At 44.9% G+C, this 27,013-nt stretch overlaps 1 protein-coding gene across 16 annotated transcripts in view; it reads left to right on the top strand.

The window, feature by feature from the left end:
• nfia (nuclear factor I/A) overlaps positions 1-27,013 on the top strand; it is a 1,014,328-nt gene that overhangs the window by 735,940 nt on the left and 251,375 nt on the right. For all 16 annotated transcript variants that reach the window (XM_038794333.1, XM_038794326.1, XM_038794335.1 and 13 more), the window contains one exon: positions 26,855-26,972. In XM_038794333.1, the coding sequence (XP_038650261.1) occupies positions 26,855-26,972 (118 nt within the window). The remainder of the gene's footprint in view (positions 1-26,854; positions 26,973-27,013) is intronic.

Here is a 27,013-nt window from a genome sequence, read left to right as displayed (position 1 = left end):
TTAGTTGGTCTATTGAGCCCGTTTCCTCCAGTCCAGTGTGGTATGACCTCGGTACACAATCAACCTCTTCCCTGCCTCTGTCCTGCTCCGTTAGCTACAGTGTTGGCGTGGCTGATCCAGTGACACTTCTGGTCGGTGATGGCCCTAAACTATTACATATGTGCGACTCACGGACGGTGATGTCATTGAAGGTCGAAGGGAGTTGGCTGTGCTTTCTCTAGAGTGAGACATTCATTATCTGCCATTTATGTAGTTTGAATGTCACTGCCATTTTCATTCCTACATCTGGATGTTGTCTGGTTCCTGCATTGCTGGCAGGCGCTGCTTCATTGTCTGAGGATAATGCGAATGGAGCTGAACAGTGTGGAGTTCTCAGCAAATGACATTTTTGACATAGGGAAGGTTAACAATGAAGCAGCTGAAGATGGTAAGGACACTTTTGCAGAGGTCTTACAGTGGTGTCCTGGGGCTGCAATGACTGGGCCCAGTAATGGTAGTTTTTCTTGCCTGAGCATATTTACCAGCCTGTCTCGCAAAATCACGCTGTCCTCCTTCCACCACAGGAATTGGCAGACTCCTGGCTCACCTCACAGCTCATACAGTTCAGCAGAAGAAGCGGCAAGAATCAATTTTCAGTAATCAGGAACTGCAGCTGCTGCTTCAAATGACATCTGCACATTTCTGTTCATGCCCAGGCCCGCAGCACACCTCACAAACCACAGTGGGAGTGCAAAGGCAGTATGCAAATGAGGAAACCTCAGAAAGCCCAGCAAGATCCCTTCTGGCCACCAGAAACATAGAATGTGGCAGGGCAAATAAACCTCAGCTGCTACTGCAGAATGCCGTCCCTCAATATGCAGGAAATCAGGGATGTAAATCTAACCTTAGTAAACACTGTAATATAACAGGCCGAAGTTTGAATATGCTGCCTCAGTTAACTATTTTCCGCTAATATTTAACCTGAAGGCCATAGCTTAAAAATGTTCACAAAGAAGCTGCTGATGCCCCAAGGGGCTAGCGCATTTTCCGCATGAAATTAATTTTACTCCTAGAACAATCCTCTTTTTTAAAATTCAGCAGGGTTTTTTTATGTCGTCAGAACAGAGTTGCGGTCTTTAAATTAGTTTTTCATAGCCACGTACTAAATGTCGATAATACCGGCTGATAGCAGTGCCCCAGATTTTTTTATACAATCAGCCCCATTTCAGAACAAGAGCACTGTCATAACCTGGGGCTAAGCAGGTCATGGGACACTTATGGGGGGATTGATATTCCCAAAGGACTATGGGAAATACACACTTCCCCCACTGAGAGGCTTCTTCTACATCCTTCACAAAACCAGAGGGCCATAAACTGTGAGTGGCCCCCTGTAGTTGACTAACTGCTCTGTACTCTTGTTCTGTTACATTAAATCTTTTTCCTTTTGATTCAACCTGTGTGGCTTGCTGTGGTCTCCTTTCCGGACCTTGTAATAAGTACTTTGCTCCCATTCAAAAATGTGTGATTTCTCCCCACTTATATTACTATTCACATTATGTCTCCTTTTGGAGATCCAACAATTCTCATCTGAATACTTCTTTTCTCTTTTAAGCTACAGCACACGCCACTGATCTAAGGTGACTGTACACTCTTTTGTCCTGCAGCCTGTACCATTAATCACCCTTTCAAAACCTACAATAACAGACAAAAACATCTGAATGTGTTCATTGCTTATTCAGACAGAGTGAGGAGATGATATACATTTCTGTAGCAAACTACCGCACCTGGATTTTGCCATGGAGCGTTTTCTAACTGACAGCTGTATTTTTCATGTGAGGACTAGTCTCCCTCTGTTTTCTCCCCATTCTGTGTTATTTTGAGAATAAACCTTAGCTGTTGCCATGAATGTGAACACACTGACAGCTACCTGGTCCCTGCCCACATTGTTATGATACAAAGTAAAAACAGAAAATATAAAACTCATCTGCCAGCATCCTAGAAGAGATGCTTGATAAAAGATGGTTAACGTTTCAAGTAATATTTGTGGGAATGGCTCCAACTTCTGGCATTTATGTGCGAAATAGGTACCACAAGGTTGTACTCTTTCAAGAGGCAGCGGCTGTGTTTCTGTGCTTATTAATTTGCCATTTGTGTCCTTCTATGTACAGTCCACCAATCTATATTTTGGGTTTGGTTTTCTATCAACTGGGATGCATCTTATCACCACCTTAAGGTGTTAAACAGCAGCCAAAGCAAACATGCCTCTTGTATCATGACAAAAACAAGAGCAACTCGTGGTTAGGTAGTGCTCTCAATGTTGAACAATGTCCCAAGGCACTTTGTGGAGGAGGAAAAAAATAAGCACTCAGTAATAAGTTATTAGTTGAAGGTTTTTCATTACTCTACAGCTCCCGTCTGCCTGCTAGAATGCTTCATTCTAATTGCACAGTGCTTTCCAAATGCTATTTGACTTTGTACCTTCATCGTTTTTGAAAATTCATTGATGGGATGTGGGTGTCACTGGTTAGGTCAGCAGTTATTGCCCATCCCCAGTTGCCCTTCAGAAGGTGGTGGTGAGCTACCTTCTTGAACCACTGCAGATGTTTAGGTACACTCCAGTTCCAGGATTTTGCTCCAGTAACAGTGAAGGAACAGCAATATATTTCCAAGTCAGTGTGGTGAGTGACTTGGAGGGAATCTCCAGATATCTGCTGCTCTAGTCCTTCCAGATGGTAGTGGCCATGGGTTTGGAAGGTGCTGTCTCAGGAACATTGGTGAGTTACTGTAGTGCATCTTGTAGGTGGTACATATGACTGCCACTGTTTGTCGGTGATGGAGGGATTCGATGTTTGTGGAACTGAGAGCAATCAAGCGGGCTGCTTTGTCCTGGATGGTGTTGAACTTCTTGCGTGTTGTTGGAACTGTACACATCCAGGCAAGTGGAGAGTATTCCATTACACTCCTGACTTGTGTCTTGTCGATGTTAGACAGGCTTTAGGGGGTCAGGAGGTGAGTTACCCGCTGTAGGATTTCTAGCCTTTAACCTGTCCTGGTAGCCACAGTATTAATGTGGCTAGGCCTGTTCAGTTTCAGATCAATGGTCACCCCCAGAATGTTTATTGTGGAGGATTCACGATGGTAATGCCATTGAACGTCAACGGGTAGTGATTAGATTCTCTCTTGTAGGAGATGATCATTGCCTGGCCCCTGTGTGCCGCGAATGTAACTTGCTACTTGTCAGCCCAAGCCTGGATATTGTCCAGGTCTTGCTGCATTTGGACATGGATTGCTTCATAACCTGAGGAATCGTGAATGGTGCTGAACATTGTGCAGTCATCTGAATATCCCCACTTCTGACCTTATGATGGAAGGGTGATCATTGATGAAGCAGTTGAAGATGTTTGGATCTACAACACTACCTTGAGGAACTCATGCAGTGATGTCCGGGAGCTGAGATAATTGACCTTCAACCACCACAACCATCTTCCTTTGTGTCAGGTATGACTGCAACCAGCGGAGAGTTCACCCCGTGATTTCCATTGACTCCAGTTTAGCTAAGGCTCCATGACCCCTCTCAATACCATGCAGAGTGTTGATTAGGCACTAGCCTTATAACTCCCTCCAGGGAGTTATCAGGCCTCCAATTTGGTGCATGCTCCAGTAATGCAGCTAGGAAAGGGCTATCACTGTATGAAGGATACTGGGACAGTGTCTCATCATATGGTAAGACAATTTTTTAGTACCTTTTAGCATCGTGTACTATGTAGTTAACTGCCACATGTGACGATTGGAGGATTTTGGGAATATTGGCTTCTGAATCGTAGGACAATTTAAGGGTTAAAAGCCTGCGGGTATAACGTGTTTGGCTGCAATGATCATGTTTTTAAAAAGGATTTTGTTCTGCAAAGAAACAGCAGGTAAAATTGACCAGAGGAATGTCTTTTGACTGGGGAAGTCCCTGGGGATACTTTGTATTTCAGCGTGGGGAGATGAGGCCATTGCTAGGTGGAGCCCAGGAAAGTCAAGTGGCCGTGAGTTTGGAGAAGCTTTGAGAGAGGAGTTGAGTTCTGATCTGCCTGACTCGGATTCCACAATTCTTTCCCAGTAGGATAGTTAAAAGAAAAGAGTAATACTATTTTAATGTAAAAGCAAATTACTGCAGATGCTGGAATCTGAAACAAAAAGAGAAAATATTGGACAATCTCAGAAGGGATCTAACATTCCGAGTCTGGATGACTCTTTGTCAAAGCATATAATATTTTAAAGCAAAGCAGAGAAAGAAAAGGCTGGAACAACCCAGTTGAAGAGTCTGAAGGTGTTCCAACTGGAGCCAAATCAAATTTATAAAGCAAGTGATACTCGATGTCCTCTAATTTTAAGCTTGATTAAGAGATGTACATAGTGGCTTTTCCTGTTGAGTCTTTGTGGCAACTGTCCAAAGCTTTAGTGCATCCCTGGATTTGGAAGTTCCGGACTTTGGAATGTATAGTCTGCAACACTCAGTCGTCCACAGTTCTTTGCACTGCAAAGCCAGCAAATTTTGGGCAGACCAAAGAGCGCTCTTTTATAAAATGATATCTTTAGGAATAGAATTGTACTGAATCAATAATCATGCAATTTAGTACAGTATGTAAATAATATATTGTTTTAAGGGTCAGTCAGTACTGAAAGCAACTGAAGGAGAAACCCTTGAAGTGGGACCTAAAAAGGGATCTGCCTACTGAGGTAATGTGGGCTGACGATAAAAATAGGAAAGGAGTGGTCACGTTGTCAGGAGTTTTCTATTAGGTCCCCAATAGTAATAGAGATGTGGAGGAAAAAAATTGCAAAGCAGATTATGGATAGGTGTGGAGGTCTCAGGGTAGTTGTCATGGGTGATTTTAACTTTCCAAATATTGATTGGAACCTCTATAGGTCGAACAGATCGGATGGGGCAGTTTTTGTACAGTGTGTGCAGGAGGGTTTCCTGACACAATATGTGGATAGGCCGACAAGAGGGGGGGGGGGGGGGGGGGGGGGGCACATTGGGTAATGAACCGAGCCAAGTGTTAGATTTGTTTGTGGGAGAGCACTTTGGAGATAGTGACCACAATTCGGTGTCTTTCACTATTGCAATGGAGAGGGCTAGGGTCATACGGCAGGGCAAGGTTTATAATTGGCGGAAGGGTAATTATGATGCCATTAGCCAAGAATTAGGGAGCATAAGGTGGGAACAGAAACTGTCAGGGAAAGGCACAAATGAAAAGTGGAGCTTGTTCAAGGAACAAATACTGCGTGTCCTTGATAGGTATGTTCCTGTCAGGCAGGGAGGAAATGGTCATGTGAGGGAACCATGGTTCACAAAAGAGGTTGAATGTCTTGTCAAGGGGAAAAAGGAAGCATATGTAAGGATGAGAAAACAAGGTTCAGTTGGGTCACTTCAGGGTTACAAGGTAGCAAGGAATTAGGTAAAAAAAAGGGCTTAGGAGAGCTAGGCGGGGGCATGAGAAGTCCTTGGCGGGTCGGATCAAGGAATACCCCAAGGCTTTTTACTCTTATGGGAAGAATAAAAGAATGACCAGGGTGAGGTTAGGGCCGGTCAAGGACAGTAGTGGGAACTTGTGCATGGAGTCAGAAGAGGTAGGAGAGGCATTGAATTAATACTTTTCTTCAGTGTTCACCAAGGAGAGGGGCTATGTTTTTGAGGATGAGAGTGTGATACAGGCGGGTAGGCTGGAGGAGGCAGATGTTCTGAAGGAAGATGTATTAGCAATTTTGAAAAATCTGAGGGTCGACAAGTCCCCTGGGCCAGATGGGATATATCCTAGGATTCTTTGGGAGGCAAGGGATGAGATTGCAGAGCCTTTGAACATAGAACATAGAACGATACAGCGCAGTACAGGCCCTTCGGCCCACGATGTTGCACCGACATGGGAAGTCAAAAACTAAAGGCCATCTAACCTACACTATGCCATTATCATCCATATGCCCTCAATGTTGGCGAGTGCACTACTGTTGCAGGTAGGGCATTCCACGGCCTCACCACTCTTTGCGTAAAAAACCTACCTCTGACCTCTGTCCTATACCTATTACCCCTCAATTTAAGGCTATGTCCCCTCGTGCTAGCCACCTCTATCCGCGGGAGAAGGCTCTCACCGTCCACCCTATTTAACCCTCTGATCATTTTGGCTTTGATCTTTCTTCTTCACTGTCCACGGGGATAGTGCCAGAGGACTGGAGAGTGGCGAATGTTGTTCCTCTGTTCAAGAAAGGGAATAGGAATGACCCTGGTAATTATGGACCAGTGAGTCTTATTTCGGTGGTCGGTAAGTTAATGGAAAAGGTCCTGAAGGATAGGATTTATGACCATTTGGAAAGATGCAGCTTAATCCGGGATAGTCAACACGGATTCATGAAGGGTAAGTCTTTGAAGAGGTAACTAAGTGTGTAGTTGAAGGTGGAGCAGTTGATGTCGTATACATGGATTTTAGTAAGGCGTTTAATGAGGTTCCCCATGGTCTGCTCATGAAGAAAGTAAGGAGGTGTGGGAAAGAGGGAGATTTAGCTAATTGGTTAAGTAACTGGCTATCACATAGAAGACAGGTGGTGGATGGAAAATTTTCAGACTGGAGACCAGTTACCAGCGATGTACCACAGGGATCAGTGCTGGGTCCTCTGCTATTTGTGATTTTTATCAATGACTTGTTGAAGGGTGGGTCAGTAATTTGCTGATGACACCAAGATTCATGGAGTTGTGGATGAGGCAGAGAGCTGTTGCAGGCTGCAAAGAGACATAGATAGGATGCAGAGCTGGGCCGAAAAATGGCAGAATGGAGTTTAACCCTGATAAGTGCGAGGTGATTCATTTTGGTAGGAAAATTTGAATGCGAATTACAGGGTCAACGGCAGGGTTCTGAGGAATGTGGAGGCACAGAGAGATCTTGGGGTTCATGTCCGCAGATCTCTGAAGGTTGCCACTGAAGTGGATAGAGCCATGAAGAAGGCCTACAGTGTGTTAGCGTTTATTAACAGGGGGCTTGAGCTTAAGAGTCGTGGAGTTATGCTGTAACTGTACAGGACCCTGGTGAGACCACATTTGGAGTATAGTGTGCAGTTCTGGTCACCTCACCAAAGGAGGGATGTGGAAGCATTGGAAAGGGTGCAAAGGAGATTTACCAGGATGCTGCCTGGATTGGAGGGTAGGTCTTTTGAGGAAAGGTTGAGGGAGCAAGGGCTTTTCTCTTTGGAGCGGAGGAGGATGAGAGGCGACTTAATAGAGGTTTATAAGATGATGAGGGGGATAGATAGAGTGGACGTTCAGAGACTATTTCCTCGGGTTGATGTAGCTGTTACAAGGGGGCATAACTATAAGGTTCGGGGTGGGAGATATAGGAGGGATGTCCAAGGTAGGTTCTTTACTCAGAGAGTGGTTAGGGTGTGGAATGGACTGCCTGCTGTGATAGTGGAGTCGGACACTTTAGGAACTTTCAAGCGGTTATCGGATAGGCACATGGAGCATATCAGAATGACAGGGAGTGGAATAGTTTGATCTTGGTTTCGGACAAAGCTCGGCACAACATCGAGTGCCGAAGGGCCTGTTCTGTGCTGTATTGTTCTATGTTCACTGTTCTATGTTCTAAGTATTCTATGATTTATTTTCCGCCAGATATTTAATAACACTGCATAACGCATCAAGAGAGGTGTGTTATAAAATCTTTCGGGATCTACTGGTCCTTGTACCTTTGTATGAAAGTGTCTGGTAAACCTTTTTGTTTAGGTGGAGAAGTGTAGCATGTATTTTTTGACATTTGGGATCATTTATATCAGCATACTATGTTTGAAAGCAGATGAAGAAAATGATTCACCACAGTTCTTTCCTTTTTTCTCCAATTTCCCCGGTTTGCAGCCATTCTGTATGCAAGTGAATGGGTAGGTGATCTGTTCACAGACTATTTCTCAAATCACACTGAAATGGCTAATGGGAGCTGAGCAATTGAGATCCGGCAGTGATTCTTCCGACCTTTGAATATGGGAACATAACCGGGCTTCTACATGATGTCTCCCCATAGCGCAGTCAAAAAATGAACATTTGTATCTGTCCCATTGCTTTTCTAACATGTGCTAATGGTCCAGCCCACTGCGCCACAGCATTTAATTCAGATAATTTATTTTTAAAATAGGCAAGATAGTGGATTTTGTGATCTTGTTTCTCTTCTCTAAATTACAGCAATTCACAAGTTTAAACATTTAAAAGACAATTGCTGCTGTATTATAAAGAGCTGACATTTTAGTATTAAATGAAAATTCCATTGAATGTAAAGGTTATTGTAGAATTTTAATTCTGTGATTGACAGAAGCCAACTTTATCAATGCCAAGAGATCAACAAGTGCTTGTACACCACGACTATACTAGTCTATATTTGGATAATTGAAGTCCCCCACGAGAACTAGTCTAAAGTTTTTACATCTCTCTGTTCTTCAACATGGCCAACCATCCCTCTGTCGGATAAAATGTGCTTTGATTGCTTTTGACTCTTGACCATCCAGATGCAGAAGCATAAGCCATAAATTCCCACCATACTGGACCTTTCATCTTCATCAATAACAGCATAGTTGGCCAACTCAATCAATAGTCTTTTCAGATTAATTTTCAATGAGAGCTCGTGCTTGACAGAGTTGTGCTGAATTTCCCATATCATATTCACTGGGTGTATCGCATGAGATTTACCTCGGGGGAAGTTACTCAACAGTCAACCTGCCCAGATGATGGTGTCATCAAATAAAATGCTTTCAATCTGTATCATATTATGTTCACACGTAGTTGTGGAACAAATTTCCAAAAGAAGCCTCAATTATTTTGATAAATTAGATGTTGTCTCTTTAATATTGGTATCTCCCAGCACCACAGGCCTAATGATTTCTGAGTAGATAATGAGCTGAGTTTCAATGTTCATCATCTTTTCACTGTCTGATCTTTATCCACTTCATGATCAAGTTACAAACTAAGATGCATACTTCCTATACTCAGTATAGATTCTAGATTATCAGATAGCTTTGCTTTCCAGACCGGTCCTATTAGATTCTAGGACATTGATCTGCAGATGATGTTATGCCTTACCAAGTGCCATTTCATTGTCCTGTTGTGCTTACATTTCTACTCACACAATGCTTGTGAACAGAAGATGCCTTCTCTAGTTTTTGCAGCAGCTATTAGATTTTCATTGATATTGTCATCAATATTTTTGTGCACTTACTTGAATATATGAGCACTGAGATTTGAGACATCAGATTTCCAATCAAGTCCCAACAATGTGGAAACACCGTTTTCTCTTTGTTTCTTCCCTTTCTCAGAGCTACAAGAGGCCATGTATCATATGTACCTTGGATTGCCTAGATTCTCTGCTCTGAAATTCTCTTCTAAGCTTTCACCTTCCTCCCTCTATTAAGACTTTCCTTAATACTTACCTTTATGGCTGGAATGTAAATTATCCTTCTTTGACTTAATGTCCATTTTTGTCAGATCAAATTTTTATGAAGTCCATTGGGACATTTCTGTACCTTAAGCACACTATATAAATGCCAACGATTGTCTAATTACCCTGAACAGGAAATTGTTATGAGCCCCCAATTTTGTTATGGTCCTGGTCAAGACCAGTAACTTTCTCTTTCAAAGAAAAAGAATTCCGAAATCCCAGTGGTTTACTGAAAGAATCAAAGAACGATTACAGAACAGAAGGAGGACGTTCGGACCATCTTGTCTGCACCGGCTCTTTGAACAATTCGCTCAAGTGTCATTCCCCTGCCTTCTCATTGTATTCCTGCATATTCTTCCTTTTCAAATAACAGTCTAATTCTCTGTTGAATGCCTCGACTGAACCTGCCTCCACCACACTCTCAAGCAGTGCATTCCCGATCCTAGTCACCTGAAAAAGTTCTTTCTCATGTTCTTTTTGTTTCTTTTGTCAATTACTTTATCTATTCTTTCATGAGTGGGAACAGTTTCTCCCTATCTATACTGTCCTGTCCTGTCATGATTTGAATATCACTATCAAATCTCCTTTCAGCCTTCTCTTCTCCAAGGAAAATAGTCCTAATTTCCCCAATCTGGGTCTTTATAACAGAAGTTCCTCACCCCTGGAACCATTTTGGTAAATCTATTCTGCACTCTCTCTAAAGCCTTCACATCCTTCCAAAAGTGTTACACCCAGAACTAAATGGAATGCTCTGGCTGAGGCGAAACTAATGCCTGATACAAGTTCAATATCACCTCTTTGCTCTTTACTCCTCGCCCCGATAAATGAAGCCGAGGATACTATATGCTTTATTGACCGCTTTCTCAACCTGTCCAATCACCTCCAATGACTATTGCACATATACATTCAGGTTGCTCTGCTCCTGCGCCGCCCCCCCCCTAATGAATTGTGCACTTTATTTTGTATTGTCATTCCATGTTCTTCCTACCAAAACAAATTCCCTCACATTTATCGGCATTGAACTTCATTTGCCACCTGTCCGTCCATTCCACCAACTTGTCTGTGTCCCTTTTATGTTCCAAACTATCCTCCTCACAGTTTACAATGCCTCCCAGATTTATATCATCTGCAGTTTTTGAAAAACGAACAAAGAGAACAAAGAAAAGTACAGCACAGGAACAGGCCCTTCGGCCCTCTAAACCTGTGCCAACCATGCTGCCCGTATAAACTAAAATCTTCTACACTTCTAGGGTCCGTATCCCTCTATTCCCTTCCTATTCATGTATTTGTCAAGATGCCTCTTCAATGTCACTATCATTCCTGCTTCCATCACCTTCTCCGGCAGCGAGTTCCAGGCACCCACTAACCTCTGTGTAAAAAAACTTGCCTCGTACATCTCCTCTAAACCTTGCCCCTCGTTCCTTAAACCTATGCCCCCTAGTAATTGACCCCTCTACCCTGGGAAAAAGTCTCTGACTATCCACTCTGCCTATGCCCCTCATAATTTTGTAGACCTATATCAGGTCGCCCCTCAACCTCCGTCGTTCCAGTGAGAACAAACCAAGTTTATTCAACTGCTTTTCATAGCTAATGCCCTCCATAGCAGGCAACATCCTGGTAAATCTCTTCTGCACCCTCTCTAAAGCCTCCACATCCTTCTGCTAGTGTGGCAACCAGAATTGAACACTATACTCCAAATGTGGCCTAACTAAAGTTCTATACAGCTGCAACATGACTTGCCAATTTTTATACTCAATGCCCCGGCCAATGAAGGCAAGCATGCCATCTACATTCTTGGCCACCTTCTCCACCTGTGTTGCCCCTTTCAGTGACATGTGGACCTATACGCCTGGATCTCTCTGACTGTCAATACTCTTGAGTGTTCTACCATTCACTGTATATTCCCCAACTGTATTAGACCTTCCAAAATGCATTACCTCACATTTGTCCAGATTAAACTCCATCTGCCATCTCTCCGCCCAAGTCTCCAAACAATCTAAATCTTGCTGCATCCTCTGACAGTCCTCATCACTATCCGCAATTCCACCAACCTTTGTGTCGTCCACAAGCTTACTAATCAGACCAGTTACATTTTCCTCCAAATCATTTATATATACTACGAACAGCAAAGGTCCCAGCACTGATCACTGCGGAATACCACTATTCACAGCCCTCCAATCAGAAAAGCACCCTTCCATTGCTCCTCTCTGCCTTCTATGACCGAGCCAGTTCTGAATCCATCTTGCCAGCTCACCTCTGATCCCGTGTTAACACACTTAAGGAACCTCTGTCACCTCCCACCCCATCAACCATTAGACTACTCCTATACCAGTCTTCAAAAGTCCCCTATAATAACTAGTCTATAGTTTTTGCATCTCTCCTTTCAAATTTGATCCTGTACAAGCAGGGGGCAGCACGGTAGCATGGTGGTTAGCATAAATTCTTCGCAGCTCTAGGGTCCCAGGTTCGATTCCCGGCTGGGTCACTGTCTGTGCGGAGTCTGCACGTCCTCCCCGTGTGTGCGTGGGTTTCCTCCGGGTGCTCCGGTTTCCTCCCACAGTCCAAAGATGTGCGGGTTAGGTGGATTGGCCATGCTAAATTGCCCGTAGTGTCCTAAAAAGTAAGGTTAGGGGGGGGGGGGGGGGGGGGGGGGGGGGGGGGTGTTGGGTTACGGGTATAGGGTGGATACGTGGGTTTGAGTAGGGTGATCATGGCTCGGCACAACATCGAGGGCCGAAGGGCCTGTTCTGTGCTGTACTGTTCTAAGCCGCAAGTTTCAGTGGTTTGGAACAAAATTTGTTTTATTATGCAAGAGTCAAACAAAGCAAACAATAAATACTACCTCAGGTAAACTCCTATATTTAAAACCCCAAATCAGCCAATTAATAGACAAATGACACTGAATTATAAAGTATAAATTACACATTAAATGGTAGAGTTATAATTGAGACAGATCTTATGAGTTGCCTCAGCCGTGCATCCAGTATACATGTTATCAATCTCAGTCACCAAGTCCTTCAAAACTCTACCATCCTTATGAAGAATTTCAGCTCCTCTTCTTCTACCCTGATCCTCAGTGGCCACCTATGCATAACCAACTCAAGTTGCATGGGTATGGTCTTCAAAAAGGGGAAATGTCCAGCGAAGCTCCTCAAATCTGTTTATGACGTCTGGATGGTATAGATCCCCCAAAGTTATTGTCAAGTAACAGAAGCAGCTGCAACAATTATGGCTGGAATTTCCATTAATTCATGCTGGAAGAATCTTTCAGTCCCACTGACGACGCACCGCCACCTGGGGTTTCGTAGTGGCGATAGGCACATACAACGGGAAACACAATTGACAATGGTGGGAGCAGAGGATCCTGATACCAACAGCTGGCATACTGCATTGCAGCGTGTTGTGCAGAAAATCCCGTGCTGTGCCTTTGAGTATTCTTACCTTCTGGATCTGGCCTCCACCTTCTTTAGCTGGCCTGTACTCATCACCGGACTCAGCCTCTACATCTGAATTCTGATTGTTCTGTTGCTTTTTACCATTTCAACCAGCAGTTTTGGTGTCCAATCTCAGTGTCAAGCTCAGTTTCTTTAGAAAAATAAAAGCTTTAACACAAAATCTTTGTGGGCCTTTTCTTCCCTATTATTTAAGGGGTGCAGATTTTGATGCATTTGCATCTACCTTGAGGTTTCTAAGTCTTAAAAGGTATTTTTCACATGTCAGAATGCATACTTTTCTTAAAATCAATGCTATGAAGACATTTTAGATGTTGAGAGGTTTATTTTTCACCATGAGGGCATAGAGCTGCTTTGGAGAACTGAAGGGGCATGGGGAATATAAGGGGGGCATGCTGGTGCCATGGAGGGACGTGGGAAACTTGTAAAGGCATAGGCTGGCATTCGGTGTGAATGGAAGGTGAGAGGTAAGGTTTTTGGGCCTTAAAACACTGTTGGGAGCTGGAATACTGTGTTGGAGAAAACCAAGGTGGGCCTTCTAACTGGATCATCTCTGCACCCACACTCCATGCCCACTCCAGCATGACTTGCAAAATGGCATTTGAAGTCACTCATGGATCTTGTGTGCAGTTTATGAGCTGCAAAAGTACACAAGTCAGATTTTCCCGCGCGCAGAGGAACATTTAGCCCCAATACCTAAGGGTGAAAAAAACTGGGACAGCAGAATGATGCATGTCAGTGCTCTGATATTACACCATTGGCTGCTGCTATTTTACACATACTGGAGTACAAATTCTCAGCTGGTTTGTCAGGGAGGAGTGGTGTAAGTGTACATCCTAAAATCTAGATAAGTTCATCCCGACCCCCACACTTGTGTTTTATCATTTTTGTAATCATTTATTCATTTTGGAATCCCAGTACGACATTACAAGATCAATTTATGGCCTGAATAAAAATGTTTGCAACACATATCTAAAATTATTGGTAGCAATTGACCAAACAATTACCTTGAGTTCCATTTGCAAACACAATAAACCATCAATTTTATGGAATTTTTTTGTGAAGCTCCAATAAGTTATTGATTGAGCAAAGTTTCAGCAGAATTTGGATGTATTGCAAAATCAAACCCTAACGGGATTAGAGGGCTGAGCAATAGATCGATCATGGCAGAGGAGAAGCAATAAAGTGGCACAACAGAACAGAGGGGTGAGTGCGAAAGCACCTCAGTAGGAGTAGGTGGACCTTAGCTGGACCTCATTTGGGATATTGTGTACAATTCTGGTCACCTCACTACCAGAAGGATGCTTTGGAGAGGGTACAGAAGCGGTTTACTAGGATGTTTCCTGGTATGGAGGGCATTAGCTATGAGGAGAGGTTAGATAAACTCGATCTGTTCTCACTGGAATAACGGCGGTTGAGAGGCGGCCTGATAGAGGTCTACAAGATTATGAGTGGCATGGACAGAGTGGATTGTCAGATGGTCTTTCCTGGGGTAGGAGAGTCAAGTACTAGGGAACATAGGTTTAAAGGGTGTGGGAAAAGTTCAGAACAGATGATGCGAGACAAGTTTTTTTTCCACAGAGGATGGGATATATATGGAACGTGCTACTTGGGGAAATTTAGGGAGCAGGTACGATAGCGCCATTTAAGGGGTATCTCGACAAATATAATGTGGAGATGCCGGCGTTGGACTGGGGTGAGCACAGTAAGAAGTCTTACAACACCAGGTTAAAGTCCAACAGGTTTGTTTCAAACACGAGCTTTCGGAGCACGGCTCCTTCTTCAGGTGACCTGTTCCCTGTGACCTGTGACCAATTCACCTGAAGAAGGAGCCGTGCTCCGAAAGCTCGTGTTTGAAACAAACCTGTTGGACTTTAACCTGGTGTTGTAAGACTTCTTACTGTCGACAAATATATGAATAGGATGGGAATGGAAGGACAGGGACTCCAAAAGTGCATATTGCTTTAGTTGGCACAGTGGTTAGCACTGTTGCTTCACAGCCCCGGGTTCGATTCCCGGATTGGGTCACTGTCTGTGTGGAGTCTGCAAGTTCTCCATGTGTCTGTGTGGGTTTCCTCCGGGTGCTTCGGTTTCCTCCCACAAGCCCTGAAAGCCGTGCGGCGGGATTCTCCCACACTTGGCGCGATGGCCCGAAACCAGCTCCAAGAGTGGCGCGAACCACTCTGCCGTCGGGCCACCCGGAAGTTGCGGAGTCCTCGCCGCGGGTCGGCGCGAGTTGGCGCATGTGCAGAACCACCGATGTGTTCTGGCGCATGTGCAGAACCACCGGCGTGTTTCCTGCGCATGAGCAGGGGGTTTCTTCTCCATAGACCAAACTAACTCAACAACGAGAAGAAAACAACCGAGTATGCCGGAAAACGGGAGTTTGAGGGACCGAAAAGATGGCAGAAGTGGCGGGAAAAGCCACGAGCAGCAGGCGGGCGAGGCGGCGGACCCACGAGGTGAAGGAGCCCCGGCCACTCAGGAGAGAGGGAGACAAACGACCCGAGCATCAGCGCCAGCCCCCCCTGCGCCCCCAACTGCATGGCGATGGATGGAAGAACTTACTCATGAAGGAGCTGACTGCCATGAAAGAGGCGATCAAGATAGAAATCCAGGTTGCGGTCAAGGTGGCAGGTGCAATGGCCACCGTGCAAAGGAAATCGACAGGCTGGGGAAGAAAGTGGAGACACAGGAGAGGACGATCCTTGACCTGAAGAAGGCCTCGACGGACCAGAGCGACAGAATCGGCGCCCGGGAAGCCGAAATGAAAAGGTTGGTGGCGGCCCAGGGTAACTTAAGAGGAAAGACATGGACCAAGAGAACAGGTGTCGACGAAGGAACATTTGGACCGTGGGCCTGCCGGAAGGTATCGAGAGCAGGGATCTGACGAGCTACGTCGCCCAAATGCTGAGCGACTTAGTCGGGAGAAACAATCTCTCCAACCTCCTATAGCTCGATAGAGCGCACTGGGCGCTTAGGCCAAAACCCAAAGCCAGGGAGCGGCCGAGGGCGATCATTTCAAAGCTCCACCTGTACAAGGACCGCAAGAGAAACCTGTGGTGGGCGCGTCAGACGAAAGCGAGCACCTGGGAAGTACATAAAATCCATATCTATCAAGACATTGGGGTGGACCTTGTAAAACGAAGGCCTGAGTTCAACCAGGCGAAGTGAACCCTGTACAAGAACAGGGTACGTTTTGGTATGCTGTTCCCGGCCAGGCTCTGGATCTCATACCAGAAGAAAGAACGTTACTTTAACACCCCGGAGGAAGCAAATTAATTCGTAAAAAACCAACGGCCTGGACTAGCGACAGGCAAGGCCAGCGGTGAGGGTTGTGCAGAGAAAGACTGTGGGAGGGAACATCAAAGACTCATTGGACTGTGAGCATGTTTGCGCGGGACTGTGCTGCCTCACTCTGATAGTAAGGGGAAGACGGGTCGCAGAATGAAGCGAGGACAGGGGAAGGCAGGTGAGAGGTTAAGACGAGGAAAATGGGCAGTCAGCGGGCATAAGGTAAGGGCTAGACCAACCCTGGAGGGGAGCCACCACACTAGCAAAAACAGCTAACATGGGAAGAGAGAAAGCAAGGGGTACTGCGACGTACCTCCTGGCAGGGAGGGAGACTGGTTGGGGGGAGTGCTTAGGGAAGGGGATAGCATAAGGGGGAGACAGGGAAATGGTTACGCAGGAAGTGGGGGAATGGTGGGGCAGGGCAGAAAGAGCACAAAATAAATAGAACAGGGAGAATGAGCTGGTTTCCACGCGCTTCGACGGGTGAGAAATGGGCTGAGGAAACAAGATGGCGCTGCAAACAGCCACTGTGGAGGGTTCTTGGGCAAAGGGAAACCCCACGCAGGGGCCCGACCTCATGGTGAGACCAGTGACCGTGGCCATTTTGGACGGCCCCCTAACAAAGGGAGACCCCGGAGGGCAGGAGCTGTCCACCAGGTAAATATGGTTGATCCCGCAGGAGGGGGGGCAGGAACCCTCCACCAGGATTAATACCTGGAATGTCAAGGGACTTAACAGCCCAGTGAAAAGATCCAGAGAGTTCACCCACCTATGAAGTTTGAAGGTCGACCATAGTCTTCTTGCAGGAGACATGCCTGAGGGAGAAGGACCGACTGCGGGTAAGAAAGGACTGGGTGGGACAGACATACCATTCATTCCACGGGATGAGGACCAGGGGAGTAGCTATACTGATTAGCAAGCGAATGAGATACATGGCAACAAGGACGGTTACGGACCAAGGGGGACAGCACATCATGGTCAATGGTGTCCGAGACGAGGCACCGGTAGTCCTGGTAAATTTGTACACGTCCAACTGGGATGACAGGTTTTATAAAAAAGACCATGGCGGAAATCCCTGACACTGATGCGCACCAACTGATCATGGTGGGGGGGCAACTTTAACTGTGTACAGAATCCACTGATAGACCAATCGAATCCCAGATTGGGGAAAAGAACTGGCACGGCTATGGAGCTGGGAACACTCATGGAACAGATGGGGGCAGTGGGCCCTTGGCGGTTCTTACACCCCAGTGAGAAGGGATTCTTGTTCTTTTCACCAGTCCACAAAGCGTACTCAAGAACAGACTTCTTTGCAGTTGGGAAAGCGGTTCTTCCAGAAATAGTAGAGCAAATATTCTGAGTTAGTTATCTTCGACCACGATCCACACTACAAGGACATGAGTTTGGAGACGGGCTGTTCGCAGACCTACTGTCTGTTGAGGGCTTCTGCCAGAAAATATCACAAGCGAGTACATCACAAGTAACCAGAGCGAGGAGGTATCCCCATCCACGCTCTGGGAGGCACTGAAGGTGGTCATTAGGGAAAAGATTATAGCCTCCAAGGCACGTAGAGACAGGGAAGAGAGGGTGGCCAGGCAACAACTGTCTCCATCCTGGAGATAGACTGCAAATACTCCAAGGCCCCTAACCTGCTATCTACCTGGAAAGCAGTGCACTAGGCAGAGTGAGTCCTTCTACAAACAGGGGGAAAAGGCTGGCCGCCTACTGGCTCACCAGTTGAAAAAACAGACAGCCACAAGAGAGATAGCTTGGTTGAGGAACAGCAAAGGCAGACTGGTCATCGAGCAAAAAGAGGTCAATTGTGTGTTCGAGACCTTTTACCAAGAACTGTACACCTCCGACCCCCCCCCCCCCCCCCCCCCCCCCCCCCCCGACAGGGACACGGGGATGAAACCATTCCTCGATGGACTCGACATACCAGTCGTGGGGGACGATAGACTGGGGAGCTGGAAGCACCGACAGAACTGGGAGAGATAATGGAAAGTATCAGCTCCATGCAGGCGGGGTGGCACCGGAAACCAAGGGTTCTATAAGAAATTCGCACGAGCCCTGGTCCCGCACCTACGGGATGTGTTCGCAGACTCACTAGCAAGCGCCTCCTATGCTAACACAGGCAGCAATATCGCTGATAGCCAAAAAAAAACAAGAAACCAACGGAAATGCGGATCATACAGACCCAATTTCGCTACTCAATGTAGATGCGGAGATACTCGACGAAGTCCTGGCCAAAAGATTGGAGAACTGCATACCAGAGGTGGGCTTTGTCGAGGGTAGGCAGCTAACTGCGAACATCAGGCAGCTGCTGAATGTAATAATGACCCCATCTGGGGAGAGAACATCTGAGGTGATTGTCTCCCTGGACGCAGAAAAGGCCTTTGACAGAGTCGAATGGAAGTACCGCATAGAGGTACTGGAGCTGTTTGGCCTGGGGATGGGGTTCATCTCGTGGGTGAAGTCCCTGTACAACACCCCCCAAGGCGAACGTTCAGACCAATACCACCAGCTCTGAATATTTCCAGCTACACAGGGGCACAAAGCAGGGACCCCCTCCACTATCCCCGCTTTTGTTTGCCCTGGTGATTCAACCCCTGGCAATCACCCCGCGAGTTGAGAAAAGCTGGAAGGGCATCCAAAGTAGGGGCAGAGGGCAGAGTATTGCTCTATGCGGATAACCTGCTTCTCTACGTCTCGGACCCATAGAACGGCCAGGATGCAATCCTGCAACTGCTGGAAGAGTTCGGAGCCTTTTCGGGCTACAAACTCAACCTGGGCAAGATTGAGGCATTCCCAGTGAACCTTAACAGGGGAGGGACAGAGTTGGAGGAACTACCATTCAAACTAGCCCAAAGCAAATTCCGCTACCTGGGGGTACAGATAGCCCATTACTGAACACGGATTCACAAGTGAAATCTGGCCAGCCTGGTGGAGGAAGTTAAAAAGGACCTACAAAATTCATGTACCGCCGAGGTTCTTCTTCCTGTTCATCCCCAAGGCCTATTTCCACAAAATGGGCAAAATGATCATGGCGTTTGTGTGGAGCGGCAGAAACCCAAGAATCCCAAGACCACACTGCAAAGGAGGAAAAACATGAGTGATCTGGCCCTGCCGAACCTACAGCATTACCATTGGGCAGCCACAGCCGAGTGGGTGAGGGAATGGATGCAAGAGCCAAACATGGAATGGGTAAGCCTGGAGGAGTCCTCCTGCAAGGGAATGGCCCTCCAAGCCCTCGCCATAGCAGCAGCACCCCCCCCCCCCCACCCAACAAAGTACACATCCTGCCCAGAGGTGGCAGCCACTCTGAAAACATGGAACCAAATAAGGCAGCATTTCGGATTAACCGGGATGTCCCCCATGGCTTTCATCTGCGGCAACCACAGGTTCCCACCAGCAATGCTTGAGGCCACATGTAAAAAATGGAGAAAGGACAGGGGGTCAGGGACTTTTACATAGGAGACAGACTAGCGACCTTGGACGAACTGACGGAGGATCTGGACCTGCCGACAGGACAGGAACTCAGACACCTCTAAATTCAATACTTTCTCCGCAAGGAGATGGCATTATACCCCAGGGCCCCAAGCGACATACTACGGGGGGAACTAAAAAAACACCGGACAGCAAGGAGGGGGGAAACTGTGGGAACATATATGGACAGTTACTGGATAGGAAAAAACTATCACTGGACGAAGCCAGATGAAAGTGGGAGGATGTATTGGCGACGGAAGTGGGTTAGGGACTCTGGAGCGAAGCACTGAATAGGGCCAACTCCACCTCCTCCAGTGCAAGGCTCAGCCTCATGCAGTTTAAAGTGGTGCACAGAGCCAATAAAAGCAGGTATGTGAATATACGGTTAACTGTCCTTTGATTGCCCTTGAAGCGTAGTTTTTCAATAGAATTCATACACTACCTACAGTGTAGAAGTAGGCCACTTGGCCCATCGAGTCTGCACCAACCCACAAAAAGAGCACGTGAGAAGGGCCTGTACTGTGCTATACTGTTCTATGTTCCATAGGTTGATCTTAGATCAGGATAAATGGTTGGCGCATCATCGTGGGCCGAAGGGCTTGTACTATGCTGTACTGTTCTATGTTCTATGTACCTAGGCCAACTCCCCAGCCCTATCCCTGTAACCCCATCTAACCTGAACATCTTTGGACTGTGGGAGGAAACCAGAGCACCCAAAGGAAACCCAAGCAGATACAGGAGAACATGCAAACTCCACACAAGCAGTCACCTAAGGCCGGAATCGAAGCAGGGTTCCTGGTGCTATGAGGCAGCAGTGCTAACCGCTGCACCACCATGCCACTGCGGCCGATTTTGGTTATCTGGCATCTTGGATGCATTCAGATGCAGAAGTTGATGCAATTGTTACAGCATCTCAGTTAATTGGTAGGTTTCTGGTGGAGTTGGCTTCCCAAACTAACAACATGCATTCCACAAGAGAGAGCCCCCTCAATTTGTTTCCTCTACTGAACACTTTTGGGCAGAGCCTGTATCACTTTCAACTCTCTAATGGCTGGGCAGCCTTGCCTTGAAATACTTCACCCATTGTGTGTTTCCAAGAAGTTTTTCAATATCCAGTACCTCGCATTGTTGACGCCCCCTTGGACAATCATGAGTTTCGTTGGGGATCTGGTTTATAGGGAATATCTCTTTCTTCACACTTCCCTGAGGGTGATTTGTTGGTTTCCCACCTTCACCTTTGAATATGGCATTGCACTTTGAGCAGTTTGCTCTGTCTCAGTTGAAATTTAAATATTTCCAGGAAGTTGAAAGTTGAAAAATCGTATTTTCAAAAATATGGGGCATACCTTTGTAACAAACAAAAGCTCTTGCTTTAGTGCAGTGTAACTTATTGCCTGATTGTGCTCTTGTGAAGCACCGTGGGACATGTTACAACATTAAAGGTGCTTTATAAATGCAAGTTGTTGTTCTTAAGGCGTTTTCCTGTTTTTTCTTGCAGTTGTGTGTCAGTTGAGGCTCGGTTGACGGCCATTTGTCTCTGAATCACAACGTACCAGGTTCATGTCCCATTTGCAGGGCTTGAGCTGAATAATCAGGGCTGACACTCCAGTGGGGTACTGAGGGAGAATAGTGCTGTTGGAGGTGCTGTCTCTTAGATGAGACATTGAACCCAAATCCCATCTGCCTGCTGGAGTAGATGTAAAAGATCCCATGGTGCTATTAATCACCATCAGAAAAAAGGGTTGAAGTCTACAAATAGACTTCATTGGCTGTAAAGTGCTATGAGATGTCAATTGGCAGTGAAAACCTCTATATGAATGCAGCGCGGTCTTTTTTGGCACTTCTTTTAATAGAAGCTATTTCTAAGAACTGCGGAATAGCCCAGGATCCAATTTAAAAAATTTTGAGTAATATCTGTGCTGAAGGACAGAACACGGTTACACTTCTTCAATTCTTCATGGTTTCTTTGTACTGTCCTAATACTGTATGATCAAATTCCAGCGCATGGTGTTATGATCCATAGTGTTAGGAACCATTAACATTTAAAGAGAAATATGAACATCTTGTTTATCCAATCGAACTACACCATAAGATTTTAAATTTACTTTAACAAAACAAATGTTATTGTATATAAAAGAATGAAACAAAACAAGCACTGTTACCTTAACAATACTGTTTATAACAATGTATGTTATGCACTCAAGTGTACTTATTTCCAACTACTACGTGTGCCCCCCTCCCTCCCCCAGCCCCCCAATCTCTTCTAAGTCATATCAGTCTTAAAGTTATTTACTTCTATAGTGACCACCTGTAAGTAGGCCTCCGCCCTCTGGAGAATTTGCCTCAGCTCGAGCTATTCTCGGTGGTAAAACTTTAATTTATCATCTCTTGGACTTTGGATGCATCAGCCCCTAGTTCTGGTTGCTTTTTCAATACCTTCAAGCTTATCTGCTTGTTGTTTTCTTTAGTATAATATTCTGCAAAGGACCACTTCTATTAGTTTCAAACTAGGCAATGTTCAAAATGTTCCCTCGCAAAATTCAATTGAGATTAAACCTCACCGTGTTCCACGTGATGAATGATGAAGTTAGCTTTTTTTTTACTCTGCTTACAGTGCATGTCTATCTAACCACAGTTTCCTTGGGCTACCAGTAAGCTGCAAATCATATGAGATCCAAATTACATCTCTCTCCGCAAACACCCAAAAATGTTGAAACCAGAGAATGTTCCTAAGCTCCATCCATCTCCATAATGATGACACTTGCTCTGAGATGTCCTCAAACCGGTGTTTAGATTAACTATCCCTCATTTCCAATTTCTTCATGATCTGACGAAGTAAATGGATTTCACAAACATTCACGGTTTACTGAATGCTTCCAGACCAATTTAGCTCTAACTCCCAAGACAAAAACATCTCTCTGGAATGCCCTTCTTTTCAAGCATTGCAGGTAGGTAAGTAAGTCCATTTGCTATTTTATAATGTTACCTTTCTAGCTGTTAACCTCTTGATCAACGTGGCCTCCACCCCAAAGAGGATCATAGAATCCAAACTTACTTTAATTGCATTTATCCCATTTTCTCAAGTTAAACTTTAGTTAAACTAAAAATTGTACACTAAAAAACATGAACCATGAAAGAAATATTCACAACTATAGGAACAGCAATTCGGCAATGAATGCTGAATGACATGGGTAACTTATGCTGGGAATTTCCTTGAGATTTCTTCCACTCTGCTGCCATAACTTTGCTAGAGATTCAGTGGAAACTCTGTTTATCACATTAAGAAATTCTAACTATTATTAAATTAAAATAAAATAACTTAAAGTTTTAAATGTGCAAACCAGAACTAGGTTTACATACCCAATGTTACATCACCTTACAAGGAAGTGATTAACCTACACATACTGGTGTAGTCTGCGAACTGCAAGGGTCGCATTAACCAGAGGCCCATTAACTGCTCAAGGTCAGTCTCTAGTTTGGTAAGTAACGCGTGTTGGACTGGCCGTACCCTGAAATATTTGGGGCATCCGGGTCCACTTAATCCTTGCCCTACCTCTCTTTTTTTCTACCAAGGACTTCTTGGAATACCATGGGGAATTTGCCAATGGCCTTGCACAGTCCTAATTCAAAAATCTGTAGCCAGTCCAGATGGATCCTCTGGAGTCGGTCTCTGCCCAAGAGGTTGGGTCCTGGTCCTCATACAGCTATGAATGGGAGTGGGGGGCATCTGTGGCCCATAGGTAACTGGGGTCATAGTGGTCCCCATAATCTTCAAAGTTTCTCCTGAATATGTGGCCAACCTGGCCCTGGTATCTCGCAGGCCTAGGGGGAAGATGCCCATCAGAGATGCCAGAAGGTCTGTTCCCGACGATGGAGGCAGCAACTCCTGAATCCACCTCCATTTCTACGGAATGTCCATTGAACAAGAGTGTTATCTTTATCAGGGCCACATTAGATGTAATGATGTGGACTTCCAGTGGCGGCTATAAAGGAGTAAGTAGTTTAGCTGCATTGTTTCATCCTCTCCGAGCTGAGGTGGCTTTGGCTTCCGGAGTCTGAGCATTATGGAAACTGCTGATTCTGGCAGCTTTACATGGATCGTGTTCTTTGGCCACTCTTACAGCAGCATTGTGGCTGACACTTGGAGTCCTCCAGGGAGGCTTCCCTGGGACTTCTAGGGTTATCCAGCTGTCTTTTGAGATGCTTGGATGTTCTGGCTGAATATTGAGTTGATGATGGGTGCCGCCGCCCCCCCCCCCCCCCCCCCCCCCCCCCCCCCCCCCCCCCCCCCCCCAGCTTGAGAACGCTACCATATAGTGAAAATTGCAAAGAAATTCCTGGTCTGAAAGGGTTACCAAACCAAAGTGATCCTGTCAGTTCTAATTAGCATACATTCATTTTCTGGTTAGAATGTGGTTATTTGCCAAATATTTTATATCTTTAGCATCTGAGGAGAAAATGTGTGAAGCCTTGAAATAATCTGCTTCTTGAAGGTTGCTTTTTTAAAAATTCTGACTTTGTAAGGAGTTTAATATGACCAGCTGCAGCAAACAGTTTTCTTTTGTGTGTCACTGCTAGTTGCTAAACTGCTGCACAAAGTGGCTGCTTCATTACTCACAATTTTTCGAAAAGGCTTTCACTTTTTAAGGTTTCTTTATGTGTTGCTGCTGTAAGCTGTCATGGCAGTCCAGTTGCACAGTAGGTTGATGTATCTGGATAAAATGATGTAGGATGTGGCAACTAGGGGCTTTTCACAGTAACAACATGAGGGTTTTACCACAATTTCTTGTGTGACTAATATGTGGCTTTGGATGTGACATAAGAGTACTGAGTGGAGGTTAGATACTTGTGCAAAGTGAAGAAGGGAATAGGTTGAGATTGAATTATTCAATGCCTACCTCCTTTGTCTTCCAGTGGTCAATTTATATCAGCAATGAAAATGAAATGAAATGAAAATCGCTTATTGTCACAAGTAGGCTTCAAATGAAGTTACTGTGAAAAGCCCCTAGTCACCACATTCCGGGAGGGTTCAGGGAGGGTGGTACAGGAATTGAACCGTGCTGCTGGCCTGCCTTGGTCTGCTTTCAAAGCCAGCGATTTAGCCCTGTGCTAATCCAGCCCCTATATGGAGGTCTAGGTGTAAAATGAATGTTTCGTAGCTTGGGAAAAGTAATAAGGGTGGCACGGTAGCACAGTGGTTAGCACTGTTGCTTCACAGCGCCAGGGACCCAGGTTCGATTCCCGGCTTGGGTCACTGTGCGGAGGCTGCACATTCTTCCCGTGTCTGCGTGGGTTTCCTCCGGGTGCTCCGGTTTCCTCCCACAAGTCCCGAAAGACGTGCTGTTAGGTGAATTGGACATTCTGAATTCTCCCTTCAGTATACCGGAGCAGGTGCCGGAGTGTGGCAACTAGGGGATTTTCACAGTAACTTTATTTCATTGGTAATGTAAGCCTACCTGTGACACTAATAAAGATTATTATTATTATAAAGGAATCTTAATTTTAACTTGCAATTGGAGAGGAAAGCAAGCTAGGTTCCAAAATATATTTTTTAATGCTGCAGAGCAGTAATTAATTGTACTGCAACAATATCTTTAGCATAATTTTCTTTTCCTAGTTTGTGGCACAATTATATTGCAATGTTTAGAGCCAGATTATCATTACTGAGATAAAGGTAATTTCCTTCCAGCAAAAAAAAACATCCAGTGGAAGGGTTCTCTGACCACTAGCTGCAACGTTGTCCAAACCTCATTGGTAGTTCCCTAATCTGAATCAAGTGCAATATAAATATAAGTCCATATTATAATGTAAGTACACACATACTACCCAAGATTTCTGTTTCTGTACTCACCTGTTATTTTCTGCCCATCCAGTTTATTGAACCACAAGTGAATGGGGAGTATAAAAGCATCATTGTGTTTGAGGTACAATACAGGTGTTATACTGCTTAAGGTGCACTATACACACTATATGCTGTACAGTGCATGTCTACTGTTCAGACTAAATCTTTTTGATAAAATGAACATTATGATATGAAACAAAAAAGGGTTTTGCCAGAGAGTTAGAATTGGAATATAAACTACTACCGCTGCAATCCGAAATATTTGTTGCTAATTAGTTTTAAAATGCAGTTATGTAGCTAGGCTTTTGAAGTCTGACAAAATTATATGATTTTGTTATACTTAAACTATGTTCTTTAAAAATATTTTGTGATCTATGTCTGTTCTCAAATATGGCTAGTCCAATCATGTTACAATACTATACTTCAATTAGGCTAACTGATGCTTGAGTTCTTTAGCAGTGAAGGTAGTCATAATTATGTAGGCCTTTTTAAAAAACTTTTGAAAAGATTATTTCACAGCTCTGTGCAATTATTGTTCAGATCTTGGCTACATTGTAGCCATTTGAGTTTTCTAAAATTATTTTAAGAAGTTTAAATAGGGCAGCACGGTGGCGCAGTGGGTTAGCACTGCAGTCTCACGGCGCCGAGGTCCCAAGTTCGATCCATGCTCTGGGTCACTGTCCATGTGGAGTTTGCACATTCTCCCCGTGTTTGCGTGGGGTTCACCCCCACAACCCAAAGATGTACAGGGTAGGTGGATTGAACACGCTAAATTGCCCCTTAATTGGAAAAAATGAATTGGGCACTCTAAATTTTTTTAAAAAGAAGTTTAAATAAATAATATGGTTGTTATCTAGATTTGCTTTTGGAAGATTTTTTAAAACTCTGGGCAATGTTAGGCAACAAAAATAATACTGTCATTTTAATTAAAAGTAATGATTATCATTAAAAACAAATACCCTTAGTATTTGGACCTGAAGAAGCAAAATATAAGGCCATAAGGTTAGGCATATGATATTTTAGGTACGATTGATTTTCTTTGGGACTATTGTGGCTATTTTTCCCAGTACATTAGCATCAGCTTTCTCGCTGAAAGGTTTCTGAGCTGTGATGGACTTGACCCAGGTCAAATTCTGTACTAATTTGTCATGCTACTTCTTCCTATTGCCATTCATTTACAGGACATTATACATTTTCATATTCAAAGATTGCCAAGCACAAGCTGCCAAAAATAAGTTGACTGCAGATATAATGAAAATTCATTGTAAATCTTATTGGTTTTCTGAAAAGTCTCAAGTTTTATCTTTTCCCTTTTTAAAAAATTGTTTGTTTTTCTTTACACTTCCCAGCACCGATAGCTGCCGGAACAGGCCCGAATTTCTCCCTCTCAGATTTGGAGGGATCTTCGTATTATAGCATGAGCCCTGGGGCCATGAGGAGGTCTTTGCCCAGCACGTCCTCCAGCAGGTAATTAAAATGTTTACACAAAATCATTCAATAACCCATGG

The sequence above is a fragment of the Scyliorhinus canicula genome, chromosome 4 (genome assembly GCF_902713615.1).
Source record: "Scyliorhinus canicula chromosome 4, sScyCan1.1, whole genome shotgun sequence".
NCBI lineage: Eukaryota > Metazoa > Chordata > Chondrichthyes > Carcharhiniformes > Scyliorhinidae > Scyliorhinus > Scyliorhinus canicula.
Note: the sequence above shows the minus strand (reverse complement) of the source record. Positions and strands in the feature narration are given on the sequence as shown.